At 43.4% G+C, this 20,322-nt stretch overlaps 2 protein-coding genes across 13 annotated transcripts in view; both read right to left on the bottom strand.

Moving 5' to 3' along the window:
• Positions 1–9,740, bottom strand: part of amot (angiomotin) — a 23,794-nt gene extending 14,054 nt beyond the window's left edge. For 3 of the 12 annotated variants that reach the window (XM_053687979.1, XM_053687978.1, XM_017492270.3), the window contains exon 1: positions 21–5,740. The gene's annotated coding sequence lies outside the window, so the exon portion shown is untranslated. Of the gene's footprint in view, positions 1–20; positions 5,742–5,786; positions 7,596–7,851; positions 8,021–9,079; positions 9,153–9,449 lie in introns of those variants that run through there. The other 9 variants (XM_017492264.3, XM_017492263.3, XM_017492265.3 and 6 more) reach the window with 9 other exon arrangements.
• A 3,020-nt stretch (positions 9,741–12,760) lies between these two features.
• Positions 12,761–20,173, bottom strand: pgk1 (phosphoglycerate kinase 1). Its single transcript, XM_017492276.3, has 11 exons — positions 20,015–20,173; positions 18,561–18,611; positions 18,252–18,407; positions 17,964–18,108; positions 16,614–16,717; positions 16,399–16,518; positions 15,496–15,610; positions 14,754–14,933; positions 14,432–14,609; positions 13,699–13,797; positions 12,761–13,375 (listed from the first exon to the last, which is right to left on the bottom strand). Exons 1-11 carry the CDS (start codon positions 20,077–20,079, stop codon positions 13,335–13,337), a joined length of 1,254 nt encoding a protein of 417 aa, XP_017347765.1. The 5' UTR covers positions 20,080–20,173; the 3' UTR covers positions 12,761–13,334.
• Positions 20,174–20,322: the final 149 nt, after the last annotated feature.

The following is a 20,322-nucleotide window of genomic DNA, read 5'->3' on the forward strand; positions in this document are numbered from 1 at the left end:
CGTCAGGTCAGGTCACCTACCTGTGTGGCTGTCGAAACTGGCGTCCCGGTTCACTGCTGGCCGCTCATGGCGCCGATTCTGGCCCGGCCCGCTGCTCACCACAAGCTCTTCAAGGTGCTCCAAAATGCACAGGCGATCCCGCGAGCTCCCGAACGCCCAGCCAATCTACAACAGGAAGGCACTCTCACCAGCTAGAACAATGGGGGTGGGGTCCATAGACAAGCAGAGGGGGCTCTCAGAATGTCGAAGAGGGTGGGGGGGGGTCAGGAATGTGGACTATAGGGCGCTCGCTGGACACTCGTTTCCTGGCCGTGACACTAAAAACTAAAAAAGAAGTACCCTTGTTTTTTCCCCTGCAGCTGTGTGACTTGGGCAGCGTCTGAACAGAGGCCAGTACCGTGTCGTAGTTAAGACCAGAGCCCGAGTAAGTCGGTAGAAAGAGAAAGCAGTCGGTCCGAGAAAAGCTCCGTTCAAAACACAGGATGTGAGGATGTGCATAGTTTTACAGAGGATTACTCAAGGGGATTTGAGCTGCTCTAGGCAAAAATAACACGAGCGCTATGGGAAACTCAACCGCTCAAGCGATCCTACAAACATTTTCGTAGGAATCCAAAGTTTTGGTTTATTCACAGTTTGAACATTATGGAAAACATGTTTCTTTCCTTAAAACAATTATTCCACAGGACACATCCGATTCCAAGGACCACCCCTAACTCATTCCGCCTCTTTTTTTTCTTCTTCTTCTTCTTCTTGTGTTTTGGACTGCATGTGGAGAACAGCAACCATTAGCGAGTTCCTACAGTAAATCTCTGATGACGCGCTGAAAGCACAGAACTCCACGTCGCCGTTCAACAACAACAACAAAAAAGGATCTCTGAAATGGATCTCCGAGGCCTGACCACGCAATTGGGGTACAAGATGTCCCTCTTTTCCTTACTCAAGTACAACGACTTATTTAACTGCACACAAACATCACGCGAGAAGGTTTCGGGTTAGTACGACTAGAACTAATCGTCCCCCAAAACGGAGAAACGACACCCAGATGGCTCGTCTCCCCACACCCCTGACGGCGGACGCTGGAACTTGAAGTTCCTTGACTGATTCGGATAAACTGTTTATTCCCAGCCAGAGTGAATTTGTGGAATCCAGGATTCCACGAAGTCCACAGATAGGTCTCCAGGCTGTGTGCGTCTCCAAAGGCTCTGACCCCGGAGCCTTAGCGTGGTCATGTCAATGACACTTTAGAGGCATGGAGTGTGTCAGCCTCAGCCTGGAGAACGAAGGAAATGGGGGAATGTTTACCCTTCTGTCTATGAACTGTTTACACGGCCGCTGCGCCAACGCTTAGAGACGTATACGAAGATTTTGCACAGGTTAAAACTGTTTGCAAATGTCGTTTCAGCGACATGATCAAAGACTGCAGGACGATCATCGTTTCTATTATAGATTTGACCGAACATATCATACAAGACAAATATCTATTGCTACATGCTGTAATAAATCAACACTAAGATATACTCGAGGTCTTATACTTCATTTATGGATTCGTTCCCGATCACTTCAATTATGCTTGGGTTTATTATTCCTACCCTCAGAGTGAAATGTCAAAATTATATATCCTTGGATTTATAAAAAAAAAAAGAAAAAAAAAGAAAGACAACACAGGGAAAATACAGAAAGCACTCACGAATAGTCAGTATTCCTCTCACCAATGGTGCCTTAGATCCTCAAATCCTTCACTTAACGGACAGGAGCGAGTCCTGGGCTTCGCTCCGTGCCCCAGATAACCGCACTCTTCCCTTCACATGCTCGGCTGCCGTTATGCTGATGGCCGTTTGCCACACTACCTGCCGCATTCCTTTAGGTGTGGCCGTGAGGACAGGTGAGTCTGGAGCTCAGCCAGCACCCTTTCCACACCCTCATACCAACCTGCTGCTGTAACCGCTTCCTCTCCAAGTCTCTCCACTCACTTCACATCACATCACATGCCGGGTGTGAAGAGCACGGTATGAGGCATGTCCAGATAATAGGATGGTTTCGCAGGAATTGATTTAACTGAAGATTCCTAACTGAGGTGTACTTATAAAATAATTAGCAGGGTTGTGCCAGGGAGATCCATACCTAATGGAAAGAAGTACTTTGGTAGACGCTACCACACACACACAAACACACACACACACACACAATGGGCCTCATTTATCAAGCCGGATACGAATGAATCGATTCGGAGCGTTTACACAAGAGATCTGATACGTGTTCCACGAATGTTCCTGCCAGCGTCTTACGAGAGCTCCCGAGTTTGCGTACATTTACATACAAGTCGGCTAACTAATGTACGTCGATCAGATTCAAATCGCATAGTTGGCGAAGTCATCGCAATTTCATAAACACCAATATAATTTACATTTCCTGAAATCCAGGAATCTTATGTTAATGGTATCAATTAACCATGGATTAAAAAAAAAAAAAAGATTCATTAAAGAAATCCAACAGATACAAATCTCTAAAATTAAGACAAATAAGACCAGTCGTTCAATTAAGACAAAAGTAATGGCTCTGTATGCTGCAACGGCTCAGAAGTTGGTTCCGTATAAGTCGGGATCTTCTTTTAATTCCGAGCGACACTTTAGAGCCATGACTAGGTGACCGATAAGTGACCGATCTGGTATGTGCTTGCATGCCATCATCAGGCATTCCGAATATATATCGGGTTTCCTTACGGCACATTCCTGCCTGCTATTCCAACACGGTACTGGGAAGGGAGCGGTACGCAAGAGGCTGAAGTGAGAGACTTTATCCTTCTTTATAATTCCTAGCTAACGCAAATTTGTCTGTAATTCGCCTTTATAGATGCTCTTACGCTGCTTAGTGTTATTCTTTATTGACATACACTTCCACTCGCGCCTCCACGTCGCGGTTTTGTCCTCAAGTTGTGAATTCAGCTCCCTGTAAGCTTGACTTTTTAAGGAGTTTTGTGGGCGTCACTAAATGCGGATGAGCTGTAGTGTTGCGTGCGCTTTGCGCTTTGATTGGCACTAGCCTATGCACGTTAACACGTAGAAAATCGGGGTCGCCGAAAGTTTCGTAAAATCCGGTGGAGATATTTCATTCGGGTTTGGCTTACGAAAACATTTACACACAAATTCCGTTTTTGAAAAACCAAGATAATTTGTATTAAATGGCAATAACCAACAGTTTCTTTTATATCCGATGTTAAATATTCTTAAATGGGGTATACGTGGGAGCTTTCTTTAAAAGCATGCTCAGAAAAACAGCGAATAGGTTCTCACCCCCTCCTACTTCCAGCCATCCAAGTTCAACTCACCTGCTTAAAATGGAGAGGTAGGCAAATCTAAAGGCAGGTGACACAGATAGAGAGCTCAGATAAGACGCATAAGCACCTGGCTTGCTTCTTAAACACCACAGCAGTCTCTCCAAATTCACATTCTCATTAACTGGCCTTGCTCGCTCACATGGAGGAGCTACTTGGCAGAACTAACGACAATGCAGTCGCTGGGGACAGGTGTTAGCCAGCGTTGGCCCACGCTCGACCGATCAGAACAGAAAGGGCCACACACACAGACGGAGGGAATGACGGAGAGCCAGCAGCTCCAGACGGGTGCCAAAAGCTTTGGGGCGCGTTCTGCCTGACAAGTCCAAAAGGCAAAGGAACAACGGCCATGCTACTTCCTCTGGAAAAACCATGACGAGGAATCAAGCGTGACGAGGGTTTTTAAACCGCGCTAGATTGGAAAGAAAGATCCCTTGTGTTTAGGTTACTCTATAGTAGTGCACGACAAACATGAAGGGAAAAAAAAACAACCACCGAGAATTATTCCTGCAATGTGGTACGAGATGCAAATGATAATTACTCTGTAATAAACATACATTACGATGATTTAACTTTATTTATAGTACAAAACAAAACCAAAAAAAAAATAAAAGCCACTTCAGGACCAGATTTATTATTCATGATGGCATTTATGATTTATTTTGATGGTAAATTCTAATTGCCCGGACCACAACCTGGATTCAGTAAAGATCCAGTACGTTCTGAATGGAGACCGGAGTTGTGTAAATATTTACTCTTCGTGCACAAGTTTCCCAGGGCCCCCATGCCGACAGTGTTTATTCTAGTAATACAGCAGGAATGTGGTCCAGTGTAGGCTCAGTTCTGGAGCTGGCACTCAAGTCAGTCAGAGGTCCCTGAATAACATCACCTGACATCACAGTGCAGTCCCTTTCTGAAGACAAGACACCACATCCTGATCACTGGCTTGATTCAGAAACGATGGACCTTTCTCAGACCGGAAACAACACTGCTCCGTTTTATGGCATGTAGACAGACAGTCATCATAAGGAAGTGCGCTCTGCTTGTATTCACGAATGCTCGCTCAGCCAAATCCACGTCCCGAACCCCTACGGTTTACGCATCGCGGTGCAGCGCGTTCGCATCCGGTTACTATACAGAGTCGGAATAACGAATGCAAACAATGTGCTTCGGCGATAATCCTGCAAGACAGAACCGAAGACTTGTAAAGCAGATCGCCGTTCATCTGGAGAATGATGCAACACAGTTGTTATTGTTTGGTACGGCTTACGCAGTCTCACAGGGCCAGGATAGCAAGAATGCATGTCTGGACACAGTCTTTCAACAACCTGGTAGAGAAGTGCACCAAGAATGATCGCAATCAATGCGATATCCTCTCCTCTAAAGCCCCCACACACACTCTCCGACTTCCTGTAGTTCGTACGACGTTAGCATCCGGAGGAGCGATAACATCTCGAGCCAGTCGTGACTTCAAAGCGAATGAAGCTTTCTGGAAAACACTGACGAAACATGTTTAACTGGTGTTTAGCGAGAAACCTTTCGTTTACAAGCCGCTGTTGTTCAATTGCCGCCCCTACTTTACTTTACTCCACCCTTACAAAGTTCCTTACTGTGTCTCCTGGTCTCGCTGGTGTCTCCAGACGTGTATCCTCACGTATTTGGAGATGGTCACTGGCACCGCGAGACTTTGGTGCTTAACGTCTAATCGGACCTATTTCATCAATTTAGGACCAAAATAGTGTATTATTTATTCATCCATATGCACCGGTCTTTTATTTCACATTGTACATTAAAAGCTTGTACTCAAATGTATGAATCAGAATAGGACTGGTTGTTAGTCACGTGAAGTCTTGAACATGCTAAATATGAACGCAAATAATTGAAGCCACATTCTTCAGTCGTGGATATTATCGAGCTAGTATGACGGGTCTTTCATTGTGGTTAGTTTAATTGTCTGGACTCATGCAGCCTAATGAAACCGCCTTCATCTACGTTCACGCTATCCGTCGTGACCCAGACGAGGACGGGTTCCCTTCTGAGTCCGGTTCCTCTCAAGGTTTCTTCCTCGTATCATCTCGGGGAGTTTCTCCTCACCACCGTCACCACCGGCTCGCTCAATAGAGATAAATTCACACTCTTAAAATCTCCATCCTGTGTTTATATGTTTCTGTAAAGCTGCTCTGAGACGACGTCCGTCGTTAAAAGCGCCGTACGAATCAAACTGTATTGAATTGAATCTACAGTCTTAATCTGTGATTCACTATCCAATTGGAAATATTGTTTGGTCTTCCACCAAAAGAACCAGATCTGGAACAAACACAGTGCTAAAACATTGTCCCACCCCTATCCAAAGACTTCATTTTATTCTCTAATCATATGCAACTCTGTTATTTATTTATTTACTTTTTTTTTTTTTAAAATAAAATAAATAAATAAATAAGTTTCTAGAACTCACCCTTCAGTTCTTCTTCCCACTTTATAGAGCCGGATGCCTGAAAGACTTTCGTTCTGTCTCACTAACTGTGTGTCACCTCTCTCTTTTTTCCCCTAACAGTAGTGAAATGGTGCACTTTGCCTCTGGCGTCAACGGCAAAAATATCCAACGTTAAGGAGCAGTAAGGCCACATTCCTCGAGCTCTGACACGACAACTTCCTGACAGCCGAACACAGAGAGCGATGGGAGACGAGCGCGACCTTACAGAGCCTTCACAGAGGCCGAGAAAAACCTTGTGATGCGAGAGAGAGAGAGAGAGAGAGAGAGAGAGAGAGAGAGAGAAAATTCACGAGCTTCACTACTCACAGGATGTGTTTACATAACAGGGGAGCATCTGTAGAGCCTTCTAGAGGTTTACTGGATGCCAGAGAACTGTCTTTACACATGGAAATCGTTCGAGTTTTTCTACATTACTGTACTGACAATATTATGGTGCATGTATCAAATTGGTACAGATCTGTGCGAAACCTGTGTGAAAGATTGTGTGAAAGAGTTAGGAGTTAGTGAAAAGTCAAGAAAAGGAACTGACATAAAAGCCATACGATAAAAGAAAAGAAGAGGAGGGAAACTGAGAAACACATGGCAGGAACGAAGCAGGAAATGCAACATTCCAATCTGGAAAGGTCTGGCACTGGGAGCGTGGAGAAAGTGTAAAGCACAGCCTCCCTTGGTGTCCATTACTCCCAGCTCAGGGAGATTCTCACACTGCCAGACTGAAAAGTAGGCCAAGAAACTTTGACACATCTGCTCGCACTCTTTCTTTCCCGTCCTCCTTCCATTTCCATGTTCATCACTCTTGATTTTTTTTTCCTCCTTCAGAATCCAACATCCAAAGCCTTTCCTCCCCTGCCGTTCACGCTGATTGATTTCAGGAGATCGTGCTCCGTTAAACGAGGGACACGATGGAAAGTCCTCGCCGAGAAACGCCAGAGGACGACGCGACGCATCGGTTAGCGCTAGATTTACTCCCAGATTTACTCAGACTATTTTGGAATCTGAGAATTGGCTAAATGCGTCCATTTAGCAAAGAGTTCTTTATTATTATTATTATTATTATTATTATTATTAGACTGTGCGCCTTGTAGCTTGATATGAGGAAACTTTTGAAAACCTGTACCCATTGTCGGAGAAAGAAAATCCAGAGTGAGTCATTAAATAACTCCCTCCGTTTCTTTTCTCCCCCTTCCTTCACCAACTCCAACAAGGTCTCTATATTGTGGTTTTCTCCCCCCGCAAGCCTCTGATACAAACCCAAGTATTCGGAAACACAGTGCTTTTCCCCGCTCTGCCTCTTAGCCCCTCTCAACCCCCTCCTTCCACTCCCTCATCCAAAGCTTTAATGGAAAGCATGTGGTGGAGAGATGAGATCGCTGCTTCATCTCTGTCACCGAAACCATGCGCCGGTTTCTCTCTCAGGCCCGTTCCTTAACCGAACACCAAAATCTAAGAGCGCACTAGCCGTTTATGACTAGTGACGATCGAGTACGTGATCGAGAGCGTCGATCTGCACCAGGCATTGCCGGTGCGCGTAGTTCGCGTCCTATACTCGCGCTATACAGCTAGTTGAAACCGCAAACCGAAGAAAAGCGACGGAACCTGTTTCGCCTGGGTCACTCTGATCACTGGAAAGGTATGCTCTGTGACAAGATCGAGCTTGTCAGCTGAATAATCAAAACAACTAAACTCCTAAATCTTCCACACGGTTTATGTCAGGACAACAAAATACAAAAATATGCTTGATGTCACACTGTGTCATAAAATAAATAAGAAGTCGAATTCATCCCCCCCCCCCCAACCCCCCCAGCTCGGTTCGACTCCACAAGCTTAAAGTCCTGGAGTCGAGCCGATGGTGACACATCCTTCTCGAGACGTGATTAACGCGAAAGGTGCTGGAACTCACCCTTGTGATTGTGTCTGGAAAATGGTGACACATTCCACCACAGAGGTGTCTGTCTGAGGCCGAGCAGACTGAACACACACACACACACACACATGAGCGCTCTATCCCTTAGATCCTTCGCTTTACCTCAAGGACGACGTTTTTCACGAAGAAAAACGTGGCGAAGTATGCAAGCGACGGCAGGTAAAAGTGGCCAAAGTGAGCAGAACCGTGAAAGAGTGCTAATCTCTTGGATTCTTCCGTTCAGAGCGGTGCACAGTACGGAATCGTGCGGGTTCACGGGCATCATACAGGTCTAGAAAGAAAGAAAGATTCCCATTCAGTCATTCAGACACTTTTAAGTGGCTTTGAATCTAGTCTATAGAACACAGCTTCATTGTGGGGGGAGGAAAAAGAAGAAGAAGAAGAAGAAGAAGAAGAAAAAAAAAAACACTTCAATAGTGAGTACAGAGTACAGGCTGTTGGAGTCGCAAAAGGCTCAGTTAGGGGGAGAAAAAAAAAAAAATAAAACATTCGGGTGATTTCTAGACTGAGTCAGCAGGCAGAACTTTGGCCATCGTGCAAGAAAGAGGAGGGAGATGGGCGGCAGAGAGGGGAAGAGGGATGGAAAAAGAGCTGGATGGATGGAGAGCGAGAGAGAGAGAGAGAGAGAGAGAGAGAGAGAGAGAGAGCTGACATTCTTGCACTCTGAGTCAATGCCGCTAGGTACTTTTCTGGCGGACATGGACTGCCTCCACCACTAAACAAAGCCCCCAGTACACACTGCTCACAGGAAGGAGCACAAAAAAAAAAAAGAGAGAGAGAGAGAGACTGCACTGATTGTGCTTTGAGCATTCCTTGTAACACTAGAACCTACTTACAGTTCAAATGAGGACCTACACGGACATGAATTTCACCCAATAAATTTCACGGCCATAAAGCAGCAGCAACGGGGAACAGCCACGGCGTCTTAGATCTTTTGTTCCACACGATCACGAGAAGCGCTCGAGCTTTCCGGACATTCCTCAGAACTTAATCTCTTGCTTTCTTTGATTTCCAATAACACATGACTGCATTCCTGATCTGCGTAATGGTGCATATCTTCTCTGTCTTGTCTACACACACACACACACACACACACACGGCATTTCTCAAGCAAATTGTGGTGACACTTTCTATCTATCTATCTATCAATGGTTCCTCTGATACTTTCTGCAAACCTGTTAATTATTGAACAGGAATGTCTTCATGGAGGCATTCTGAAGTTGCCATACTGACTATTTCGGGTCAAACCTACTCACTAACCTTGATGCGAGCTCTCTCAGACGAACCGGGACACTCTAACCAAAAGATGTATGAAAGAACAGAAGGTTACCAATACCAATCCCAATCTTTCGTCCTGAACTCCAGGTTTGGATTTGGATAGGCACACACACACTCATTCCAAACTGCAAACAGACACAGTGTGTTAGTTAGTCAACCAGACTGCTGGACTTTATACGTGGAATACTTGAGATTTTTAGTGAACTGTTGTACAAAACAATGAACAGTACAGTCATTCCAAAAGATATTTCAGGAGCACATCAATCATGCAAAATAGCCATGCTGGTTTTTTTTTTTTTTTTTTTAACCCTGTCAGTAGGTACAAAAGCATGTTGTGTTCTGCATGAGGTCTTTAAAGAGAATTATAAGTCTACTCCTAAGTCTCATGAACATGTGATCTACACCACTTTGCAGAAGTTTACCTTCCTACAGCCTTCTTCACCAGCGGGTTGTGGGTTCTGATCCGTCTCAGCTGGCGCCGGTTCAACGCTCCCATAGAGTTAATAGTATAAAGAAGGGAAATAAAAAGTCGGAGATGCTTTTTTTTTTAAATAATAATAATAATAATAATAATAAAAGTTGCGTTATCGGATTCCCTGCAGCGACCTGCGCACTTTCATCCACAGCTCATTTTCGGTGGAGTAAAACGTCACAGAGTCTTGTTTTAGTCTTGAAAAAGCGCTGTGAGGAGAACGAGCTCGGCCCCTCCACCAAAGCGGCCATAGTAAGTCCCGCCCACCTCCCACAGTTCTGCAGTGCTAGTGAGTGTTCTTCCAGGCCACGCCCACTCGGGATTCCGCTGACTTTTGATTGGCTGTCAGCTACTTCGCTCTAACATGAAAGAGTAAAAAAAAAAAAAATGACAAAAGGCGCTTTTTTGTGCGCTTTTTGCTTAAGCTGCCAATCAGCAGGGGTGTTTGTTTGTTTGTTTGATTGTTTGTTACATAGATATTACAATATTAGGATACAATACAATTACCATAACAAGAAAAAACAAATTACATTAAAACAATAAACAGGCTAAACATAATCTGGGATTTAGCAAAGCAATAGATTTACTTGTTTTGCAGAAAGCGTCAACTCCTGATTGACTTCTGGAAATAAAATATCTCTGCTGGAAAACAAAACAATGGAAAACATGACAGAAATTCTAATGGTTTCCACTACAAATACCATTAAAACCATTACTTGACTTCTGGAAATAAAATGTCCCTGCTGGAAAAAACAAAACAATGGAATACATGACAGAAATTCTAATGGTTTCCACTACAAATACCATTAAAACCATTACTTGACTTCTGGCAATAAAATATCCCTGCTGGAAAAAAACAAAACAATGGAATACATGACAGAAATTCTAATGGTTTCCACTACAAATACCATTAAAACCATTACTTGACTTCTGGAAATATAATATCCCTGCTGAAAACAAAACAAAACAAAACAATGGAATACATGACAGAAATTCTAATGGTTTCCACTACAAATACTATTAAAACCATTACTTGACTTCTGGAAATATAATATCCCTGCTGAACAAAAAACAATAGAATACATCACAGAAATTCTAATGGTTTCCACTACAAATAGCATTCAAACCATTACCATTATTGGTCCTTAATGGTATCCACTAGACATAATGTGCCAACAAATTACCAGTAGAGACCCACAGGGACCATTACAGTTCCTCGTTATTTAAACGTACACAATAATGTTTTGACTATTTACAGGATCCATAGTGTATTTTATTCCTGAACATTCCACTGATCAGACACAGCAAGTCCAAGTTCACATTATTTATGCACTGAATCCAATCGATTCAAGTGACCAGTCAAACAAGCTAATAACTAAAGGCATCAGAATAATGATAACAAGCAGAGATGATGCCCATCCAGTATCTGGTATCTGGTAAATGGGCATTTTCAATGCGTGTGCTATTTTCTTATAGACACGTCCCATTTTGTGAAGCTCAACAACCATTTGCCGCACATCACAGCTATATTCCATGTTCTTACCAATTGTTATGAATGTCTAAGGGAATTTGGCCTGTGTGTTACCTCATATTTATACCCCTGTGAAACAGGAAATCATAGTCGAACAATTTCCTGTTCCTAGTCCCCAAGGTGTACTAAAAAAATTTTTTAAAAATAAATCACTAGGAATATACTTCAAAATATATTTTTCTCGTATGAATTCATAGGGGTTCCAATAATTGTGGCACACATACATTTAACACATATATTTAAAAATATTTAAGATTAAAAAAAAAACAAAAAACAAAACCTGTGTTGTGTTTGCACTTGTCCATGAGAGCAGAGTATTTTTGTGATTTTTTTTTTTTTTAACAAAAGATCAAAAGGTTCAACAATAAAGACAATTTCTCACAGCCGCCTATGCTCATATTTCTTTCACTGTTTGAAAAATGAAAATTAGAAACTTCACTCATTCAGTCACTTTCAGTAGCTGCTTTATTCCCATGGTGGATACGGAGCATATCCCGTTCACACCGCGCATGAGGTGGTAATACACCCTGGATGGGACACCTGTCCCATCACAGAGCACCAGGTACTCACACACACATTTACACACTTATTCACACCTAGGGGCAATTTAGTGTCCAATCCACCTGCATGTTTTTAGGCGATGAGTGAGAGGGAACTGGAGAACCCAGAGAGACTCCACATAGACATGGCGAGAACATGTACAGAAACTTCACACAGACAGTAACCCGAGCTCAGGGTTCAACAAGAGACCCTAGTGTTGTGAAAATGCCACCAAAATAGAAACATACTTTATTTACTGCATAATATAAAATAACACAATGATGCTGATTTTTTCCTTCTGAAAGTTGTAGGTGTGCTTTGTAATTGGGATATTTTTCCTTTAGGTATTGGTCAGGATTTTGTTTTGTAGACCTGGCAACCCTGCTGCTAATCAACATAATGTTACAGCACTCTTGCGCCCCCGTGTGTTCAAACACCAAATACAAAACCTAAAAAAATATTCTAAAAAATATTCTTCCTTGCTGAAACCACCCCCACCCCCCAAGGCAATAGAAACCCTCATAGAATTTGTAATGATTTTAATGTTTATAATGGGAATTGTATTGGCTTTAATGGAAACTGTAATGGTCTCTATGGGTCTTTAATAGAAATTTGCCACCTTCTATAGGTGGTGTGTTATGGCTAGCGGATACCATTAAGGACCTATGTCTGTAATACATCCTACTACGTAATGGAAACCATTTGCTAATGGTTTTAACGGTTAACAGCTGATGGTTTGTAATGGAAACCATTAGAATTTCTGTGATGGGTTGTTGTTGTTTTTTCCCCCATGGAAACTTTCACTGCACTCCCCTGACTTCATGCTCCCTCATGGTCCTACCTTCTTTCTTTGAGACAAAATGTTGTTTTTAGTTACAAGTTTGTTGTCAAGGTCAGGATGCGCATGAAAAGCCCAAAGGAAACATCCCACTGTAGTAAAATACTGTCAAAGGTAGTAGTACCCAACATGCCTAAAACATTACTGTATTACATGTATAAATATAATGCAATTAATTTGACGACATATCAATGTACATGGCTTGGGATGGACATATTTTGGGTTTTATTACAGGGATGTTTTTGTGACTAAATGCTAAGAAATTTTAATAAAATGCCTAATAAATTACATTATTACATCGAGTTGTTAACATAACACTCAAACATACATAAAAAGAAGAAATCCAAGAACATTTTCCAAATTTTTTTTTTTATTTGTATTCCATCAAAAGATTGCATGGGTCTTCTGAGCAGGCCGTTTATTTTACAAGCCCTAGGGCCCTAGGGATGAGAAGTGCAACAAAGTGTCTACAGTTTCACATACAGTCTTAACATCGGTTAACGGGCGTCAAATAAAAACCTCTATGGTTACGTCGCACACCACATTTTCGTCGTTATATGCTGAATACAGTTACTGGTTATATAAAGAGGACACAGTCACACTAACACTTCAGCAGGTGAGACAAACGACCCGAACCTAAAAGTGCCGGGTAATACACGGAAGCAGGAGCATCACGCTTTCCTTAACGGAGAACCGATCGGAAGGGTACAGTGTGCCAACTGCGTACGTAGCTGGTGCCTTACGTTAGCGATGGAGTAAACAGGAACATGAGGAACGAAAAACTAAAGCAGAGTACAGTAATGTTTACTGTTTGTTGAGTTGAGACGGGGGATGTACACATGTACGTGGATAGAAATGAATGAGTGTGCAGCGAGAGCTTCTTCAGGGCAGAGGGTCACAGCCCTGGCGAATGAGGTGCCAGGTGTTTAAACGTTGCTGAGAGCGTCTACACCAGGCAGGACTTTTCCTGCGGATGATAAAAAGCTAAACGTTAGGACCGAGTTTAACAACAAAGCTGCATAGTGGTTAATAATTCATCTAATTCTTGTATGAATATTTGGTGAAATTCCAGTGTTAGGATAGGAGACATGAGAACAATAAATCACCATCTATACAACTAAAATACGATGCTGATGATCAGATTTAAAAAAAAAAAAAAAAAAAAAAAGGCAGATAAGGCACGAACTAGGAGCACAAAAGTTAAACATTTTTAACTTCCCGTTAAACATTTGCACAACTACGGTCCAACATTGATGGATTATTCAAAGCAGGAAGTGAAGTAATACTCACCCTCCAGAAGTTCCAGACTCGCTCCACCTCCTGTACTCACATGGCTCACTTTGTCCTCCGTGTCCCACTTGGCGCAGCAGGTCGCCGTGTCTCCACCACCTGAGAACATCACGAGGGACGCGTTCATTAAGGTCAAACAGCAGCATGGAGGAAAACGGGTGAGGGGAAATGTAAGCGTGTTAGGGCAGAAATAAAAGCAGACTGCTCATTAGATGGTCAATAGTGCAGAATATACAGACACGGTAACCAGAAGGAGAATCTGGTGCCACCTAGTGGTTGAAAGGATTAGGAATATCACTTAAGATGAATGAACCATGAACTCCAGTATAAAATTAATACCATGGTATAAACTTGGGACGCATCCATACCGGGTTTCAGACCGAGTACATGCTTAGATGAGTTAAATTTTTTTGGTTCTTGTCGTCAATACCAATAAACAGCGATACCAAAATGAATCTGGCACGGTGGAACATTTCATTTAGCTCCGTTTATGTTAGATGCTGCAGCGTGCAGTTAGCAACGAACCCCTCATCCTGAGTTCAACGTTTAAGATGCTACGGCATTTAAACAGCATCTTTAATAGAGGGCACGAGCTCGGCCCATGTCACTTTTTAACGGCCATTATTATTCGTTAAATACGGACACGGACCCGATCTATAATCAGTACCGGTATCGATCCTAACGCAATTAAATGCTAAGGATATTAATATAAGAAGTACTCGACTGCACTTACCAATGATGGTGACGCAACCACTTTTGGTCACTTCCACGACTTTGTCCATGAGGTTCTTGGTTCCCTTGGCGAAGTTATCCCACTCAAATACGCCGACGGGTCCGTTCCATACGATCTGCTTAGCTCTGCTTACGGCCTCGGCAAAAAGCTTGGAGCTCTCGGGCCCACAGTCCAGACCCTGGATAGGACGAAGAATTATTTCTTTTTCCATTTTAACACTTAAAATAAAAAATAAATAAATAAATAAATAAATAAATAAATAAATTCACTATTCTTTCAAGCCATAAACTGACGCTGATTTTCTCTACTGTAGATAACTTACCATCCATCCTGCTGGAATGCCATCAGCCACTGCAGCTGTTCCTGTCGTGGCCTTCTCATCAAACTTCTCTGCAGTGACAAAGTCGACAGGAAGGGTGATCTTGACGCCGTTCTTCTCGGCTTTGGCCATCAGGTCCTTGACGATTTTGGATCCTTCCTCATCGAACAGGGAAGTGCCAATCTGTCGCAATACAGGAGAAAGAATGTTTGTAGAGAAGATTACATCAGTACCAGTTTTAACGAGAGAAAAAAAAAAAAAAAAAAAGGAAGGAAATGCATCCAGAGGAGCCAACGTTCTAGCAGGAAACCCCCCCCCAAACAAACCGGAACTTAACCACAAAAACTCTAGCACGTTCTGGTGCTCAAATACGAACTCAACTCTTATTTGCTTTTACCGAGCAGAGACCACAGCTCCGCCATCTTGGTTTCAACTCGTTCACAAAAGTTTGCGAATTCACAGGTCAAAGTTCACCAAGATAAAGTTGCTGTGAAGCCAAAGTACCTTCTACTGTACTAGAAGCAAATGAGTTTCTTTCCTTTCTTCAATAAAGTAACTTTTTTTTTTTTTTTTTTTTTTTGCTGGCCAGATTTTATTTGGGTTCTCTCTTCTGGAGGAAGAGCGCAGTTTTCGGGTGCGTCTCGGATCGCCGTAGCAGACCGTAAACGCCAAGTCTAAACCGTAGACATTTGCACCTCTGCATATAGAGGATATCCGAAACCCGCTTTACGTTAGCATTCCTCACCTCCATGTTCTTCAGGACCTTGAGGAAGGTGAATGCCATGCCGCCCCCGATGATCATCTCGTCCACCTGGTCCAGCATGTTGTTGATCAGCTGAATCTTATCTTTGACTTTGGCCCTGTGATAACGACAGCAAGCGCGTACGTTGATAGCCAATATAATCAGCTTATTTTGTCAATTAAAATCTGGTACGTGTGTGCGTGCGCACGCTCGCGTGTGTGAGAATGACAAAATAAGCAGCCAGAGGAGTTCTGCGGTGCCTAAAGATGTCTGTGTACATTGTTTGAACGGCTAATCGAGGGGCCATTCCTTTCAGAGAGGTCAGTAACTGGTAAGAGGCCAGCGAGAGACGGGGGGGAATGCTGGTGTCATCACTGCGAATTGATAACAGCCAATGAACCAGAAGGGGCGTTAACGCACAAAGAAAACACAGTTGGGGAGAATAACCTCGCTATGCACGTACTAGTGAGATTTTTCAGTGTGCTGAACTCCAACAAACAGCCTTAATGTCTGAAAACTTCGCGTTTCTCAGAAACACAGTCCTTTAATTCACTACATTCGATCTGGAAAGGATTACTGCGCAGTTTCCAAATAGGACACAGTCCTACATGCTGCTGTAATACTTAACAAGATAAGCTGAATCTATTCCTGGACCGTCACTCACACGTTCAGAATCAGCACACTGCTAGAACAACCGAGTACTAGTATATCAGGATCACTACAGACTAGCACAGCATACGCTCTTCTCACTGGCCTGTCTCAGTGCAGCTAATTTAGCACGTGCACACACAAAAAAAAAAAACTAAAAGGATCTGAAAGGGTTAATAAACCTGATCGAATTATTCCCTCCTTCCACTGCTCATTTCTGACGTGACGTTACAGTTTGTATATGCTTTAAGCCCTCACCCCCCGAGGATGGCCAGGAATGGTCTCTGTGGCTTCTCCAAGGCCATGGCGAAGTAGTCCAGTTCCTTCTTCATTAAGAAGCCTGCAGCTTTCTGAGGCAGATCTACTCCAACCATAGAGCTGTAAAATAGGATCACAGATAGGAATTCGTCGTCACAAAGGTTCTAGATGCGCGGGACACGATACGGGACTGTAAGGGATGTGACGAGGTGCACCTGTGGGCTCTGTGTGCCGTTCCGAAGGCATCGTTAACGTAGACGTCACCCAGCTTGGACAGGGAGGCCCTGAAAGCATTGATCTCTTCCTGGGATGCTTTGGTCTAGAGAGAGAGAGGGAGAGAGAGAGAGAAGGAAAGAAAGAAGGAACCTTTAGGAGCCTGTGTTGTCTGCACACAGATCAATTCAAGCCGATATTGCATCTTAAATAAACTGTTCGAGGTAGAACGCCGTGGTGTATTGCTAATTGGACGCACATTTTGGAGATCAGTTGCCAATAGGGGCGTGGCATTCAGAAAACGCTGGCACAGAGTGTCCCGCTTCAATGCGAATTTGCACAGTACTGCTTAATCTCTACCACAAAATATCAACATGAAATATAATGAGCTCATCGACAATACTGAAAACATTCCTGCGACGTCGACACCAACAAATCTTCTTATCGCTCAAAGATGCCGAAGGACAAACTCTCCAGCGTTCACGCGCTTTATAATCCATTTTCACAGACATCCTCAAATAACCCCAGAATCTGAGCATGTCATTTAATCCAGATTTCTATTCTGTCTCATTCAAGTTTAGCTCAAAGTTCATGACTTATGAACTTATGAGAAAGGTCACTAAAGTGCCTATGAAATGCTTGGCCCCCTTTCCACTGAAGGTCGAAAGTCCATGAAGGTTACTCTCTACTATGTTCTACTTCGACTGTAGCATCGAGTAAACCACAGAAAGGTCAGGAGGGCATCTGCGTTTCCTCCCCTTCCCTCGCCCATCTCTCCTTCCCTACAGCGCATTCCAGTCAGGGCTCCATCGACCAGAAAGGCAACACCGGTGGCCTTTCTTCAAATGCCAAAAGGCCAAGCGTATACTGGAGCAATCACCCTGTGGATCAGTCTCTGCTCTTTGAGGGAATGGTGGGTAGATGCTGATGAAGGTGTTGAAGTTTAGCTTATGTTAGCAAGTTTTTCTGTCCTTTTTAACTCTAAACTTTCCATTTTTTGATTTGTAGTGTCCTCATACTCTGCATGTTCCACCAACAAAGACCCGGTCTACTCATGACAGCATTTCAAATCTCAACGAAACGGCCTCTAAGCTGCGATTCGATTTCGTACGTTCGTGTAGTTCCTTCTGAAACAGAAAGCGACGTCGTGCTGAACTGCTTGACCGACCTACACCGGCCGATAGCGCTCGAGATATGCAACACTCCCGGCCAATCCAGACAAACCGGACAGTAGCGATATATACGGAGAACAGCAACAGGACTGCTGATGGAAAAGCCCAGACCGCGTAGAAAGACGAAACCTTGTTTATGTCCACAACACGGAGTCAAATTTTGATTTCGGAGACACTCGCCTTGTTTCCTGCGGCATCTTTGCCCTTGCCCTCTTCAGCCACGTGAAAGCGCAGGTTCTCCAGAAGAATGACGGAACCTGCAGGAGGATCTGCGCAGGCACTCTCCACTTCTGCACCGACGCAGTCTTTCAGGAACGTAACATCTCTGTAACAACCGAAAATCACCACGTTCAACCAATCTCTGCTCATATAATCCCCTTCATTACTCACTAGCGTACGTTAGTGTCGTATACTTAAAGTTACTCTAATCTGATGGATATCTGAGATCGGTCGAAACGCCTCGCTTACTTTCCCAGCAGCGTCTTGAGTTCCGCAGCCACAGGCTCCAGAGAGTACTTGTCAGGCATGGGGACGCCATCGGGCCGACCCAAGTGGCTCATCAGCACCACTGATTTGGCTCCGTTGTTTAAACAGTGCTGGATGGATGGAAGTGCGGCCTTGATCCTGTCAGGAAGATTACGACGCCGTGCTCTCGATTAACATTCATTCCATACCGATTTCGGAAACGTCAAGAAATAAAAACAAGAAGATCAAATGATTATTAAAAAAAGAAAAAAAAAAAGAAAAAAGGTCATGCAGAATTTTATTTTATTTTACCTCTGGTTGTTTGTGATGGCCTTGTCCTTCATGGGCACATTGAAATCAACCCTGTGTGAGAGAAATCACATTATTTCTTTAAATTGAGGGTCTTACTGCACGTTACCTGGACTGGGATGAGAACTAGCACTCTGAAACGAGGAAGTGAATGAATTCTTGTAGTGGTGAACGTAATATTCCTTCCTTCCTTTTCTGTTCATCAAGTGCTGGTGGTCATCTATGTTACTGGGGTAACCCTGTCCACGAAGTGACTAATGTCCAACAACCAAGTAAACACCCCAAACCTTTTTTTTTAGTGGGGGTTCCCTCCCCACTCTCCAATCCAAGCTCAAAACTCAACCTATTATTACTCAACAAGGGAAACTACTATCTTCCTTACCAAATGGAAACCACATTCGTACACGCAACGCCACACTCACTACAACGTGAAAGGGTTTTGAACTGACTCACTGCAGTTACCAGGGTTACAACATCAGGACGGAGGTGATTCAGATTTCCAGCCATGCTCCATTCAAACTGGATCAAGGATTAACGAACATGGTACAGAACCGAGGTGAGGTGCCGAGACGAACGTTTCTCTGCCCGTGATACGGGTCAGAACGAGTTCCTACAAACCCACACGTGCATACACGTCACAGCAAGATCTCACATAACAACCCCCCCCACCCCACACACACACTCACACTTTACCCTCCATCACTTGTTCCTTGTACACTTAGCTGGAACGATAACGATTTGATGGTGGCAATGTGGCGCTGGAAAGAGGATGACCCATATGATGTTCCTTTCCATACGAGGACCACACCATAGTATCATCGTTAGATTAAGTAGAAATGCCCTTGTTTGGTATTGTAGGAAAACAAAAACCATTCAAGAACAGCTTGAGGGATGCGTTTGAGTTTGGCAAGACATGGGTGAACTTTTTTTTCCTCGCTCTACTCCACATGTACATTGATTTTTTTTTAAATCATCATCATCATCATCATCATCATCATGGGTTATTATGGCATATTGAATTCAGTATGCATGAGTAATGAGTTGTATAGGAGCTATATGTAGGCCTCAAAAGGAATGGGTTCATTCTGCTGCCTCATCATGCTTGTTTGTAGCATAAATGTATTTTTATTTTAGAAGATGTGACAGTGACTTGAATTAGTCTTATATTATAGGCCTATTATTGATTATTGCTTACAGCAGATGCAAAGTGAAGCTTAATAACCTTAAGGTTGAATTTTTCCATATGCAAAAATAAAATACAGTTAAAGATAGAGATTCTTAAGAGCCATAATGACCGCCTGTTTTCGCATTTTAATAAACCAGGCGTTGTTAAAATTCAGACTATGTGTAAACCAGGCTACGTGACATGGCCGCTTCCTGAGCAAGATGTCACCTGAACCGTTACCATTCATTCAGCGTTTTTTCGTCCTTTACTCGTAGTGTTTTTCAAAACTCACCTCATGACGATACGCTTTCCTTTGACATCCACTTTGTCCAGGGTGAGCTTGTTTGACAGCGACATCTTGGAAAGCTACTCGTTTCCTGCAGTTACTCTCTGGTATACCGGAAACTCGTCCGTGCTGAGCAGCAGCTCCCGAATGAGAGTGACCTTAACTTCCAACGCAGGCAGACGAAGTGGGCGGGTACGGTTGGGAGGATTCATTGCTTATTGGTTGATCGGAAGAGTGAGGGGGCGGGGATACTATAACTTTTCAAATCCGGTTATTGGCGGCGCTTGCTGTCTGTCGCGTGACGTCACGCCATC

This window comes from Ictalurus punctatus, chromosome 18 (genome assembly GCF_001660625.3).
Source record: "Ictalurus punctatus breed USDA103 chromosome 18, Coco_2.0, whole genome shotgun sequence".
NCBI lineage: Eukaryota > Metazoa > Chordata > Actinopteri > Siluriformes > Ictaluridae > Ictalurus > Ictalurus punctatus.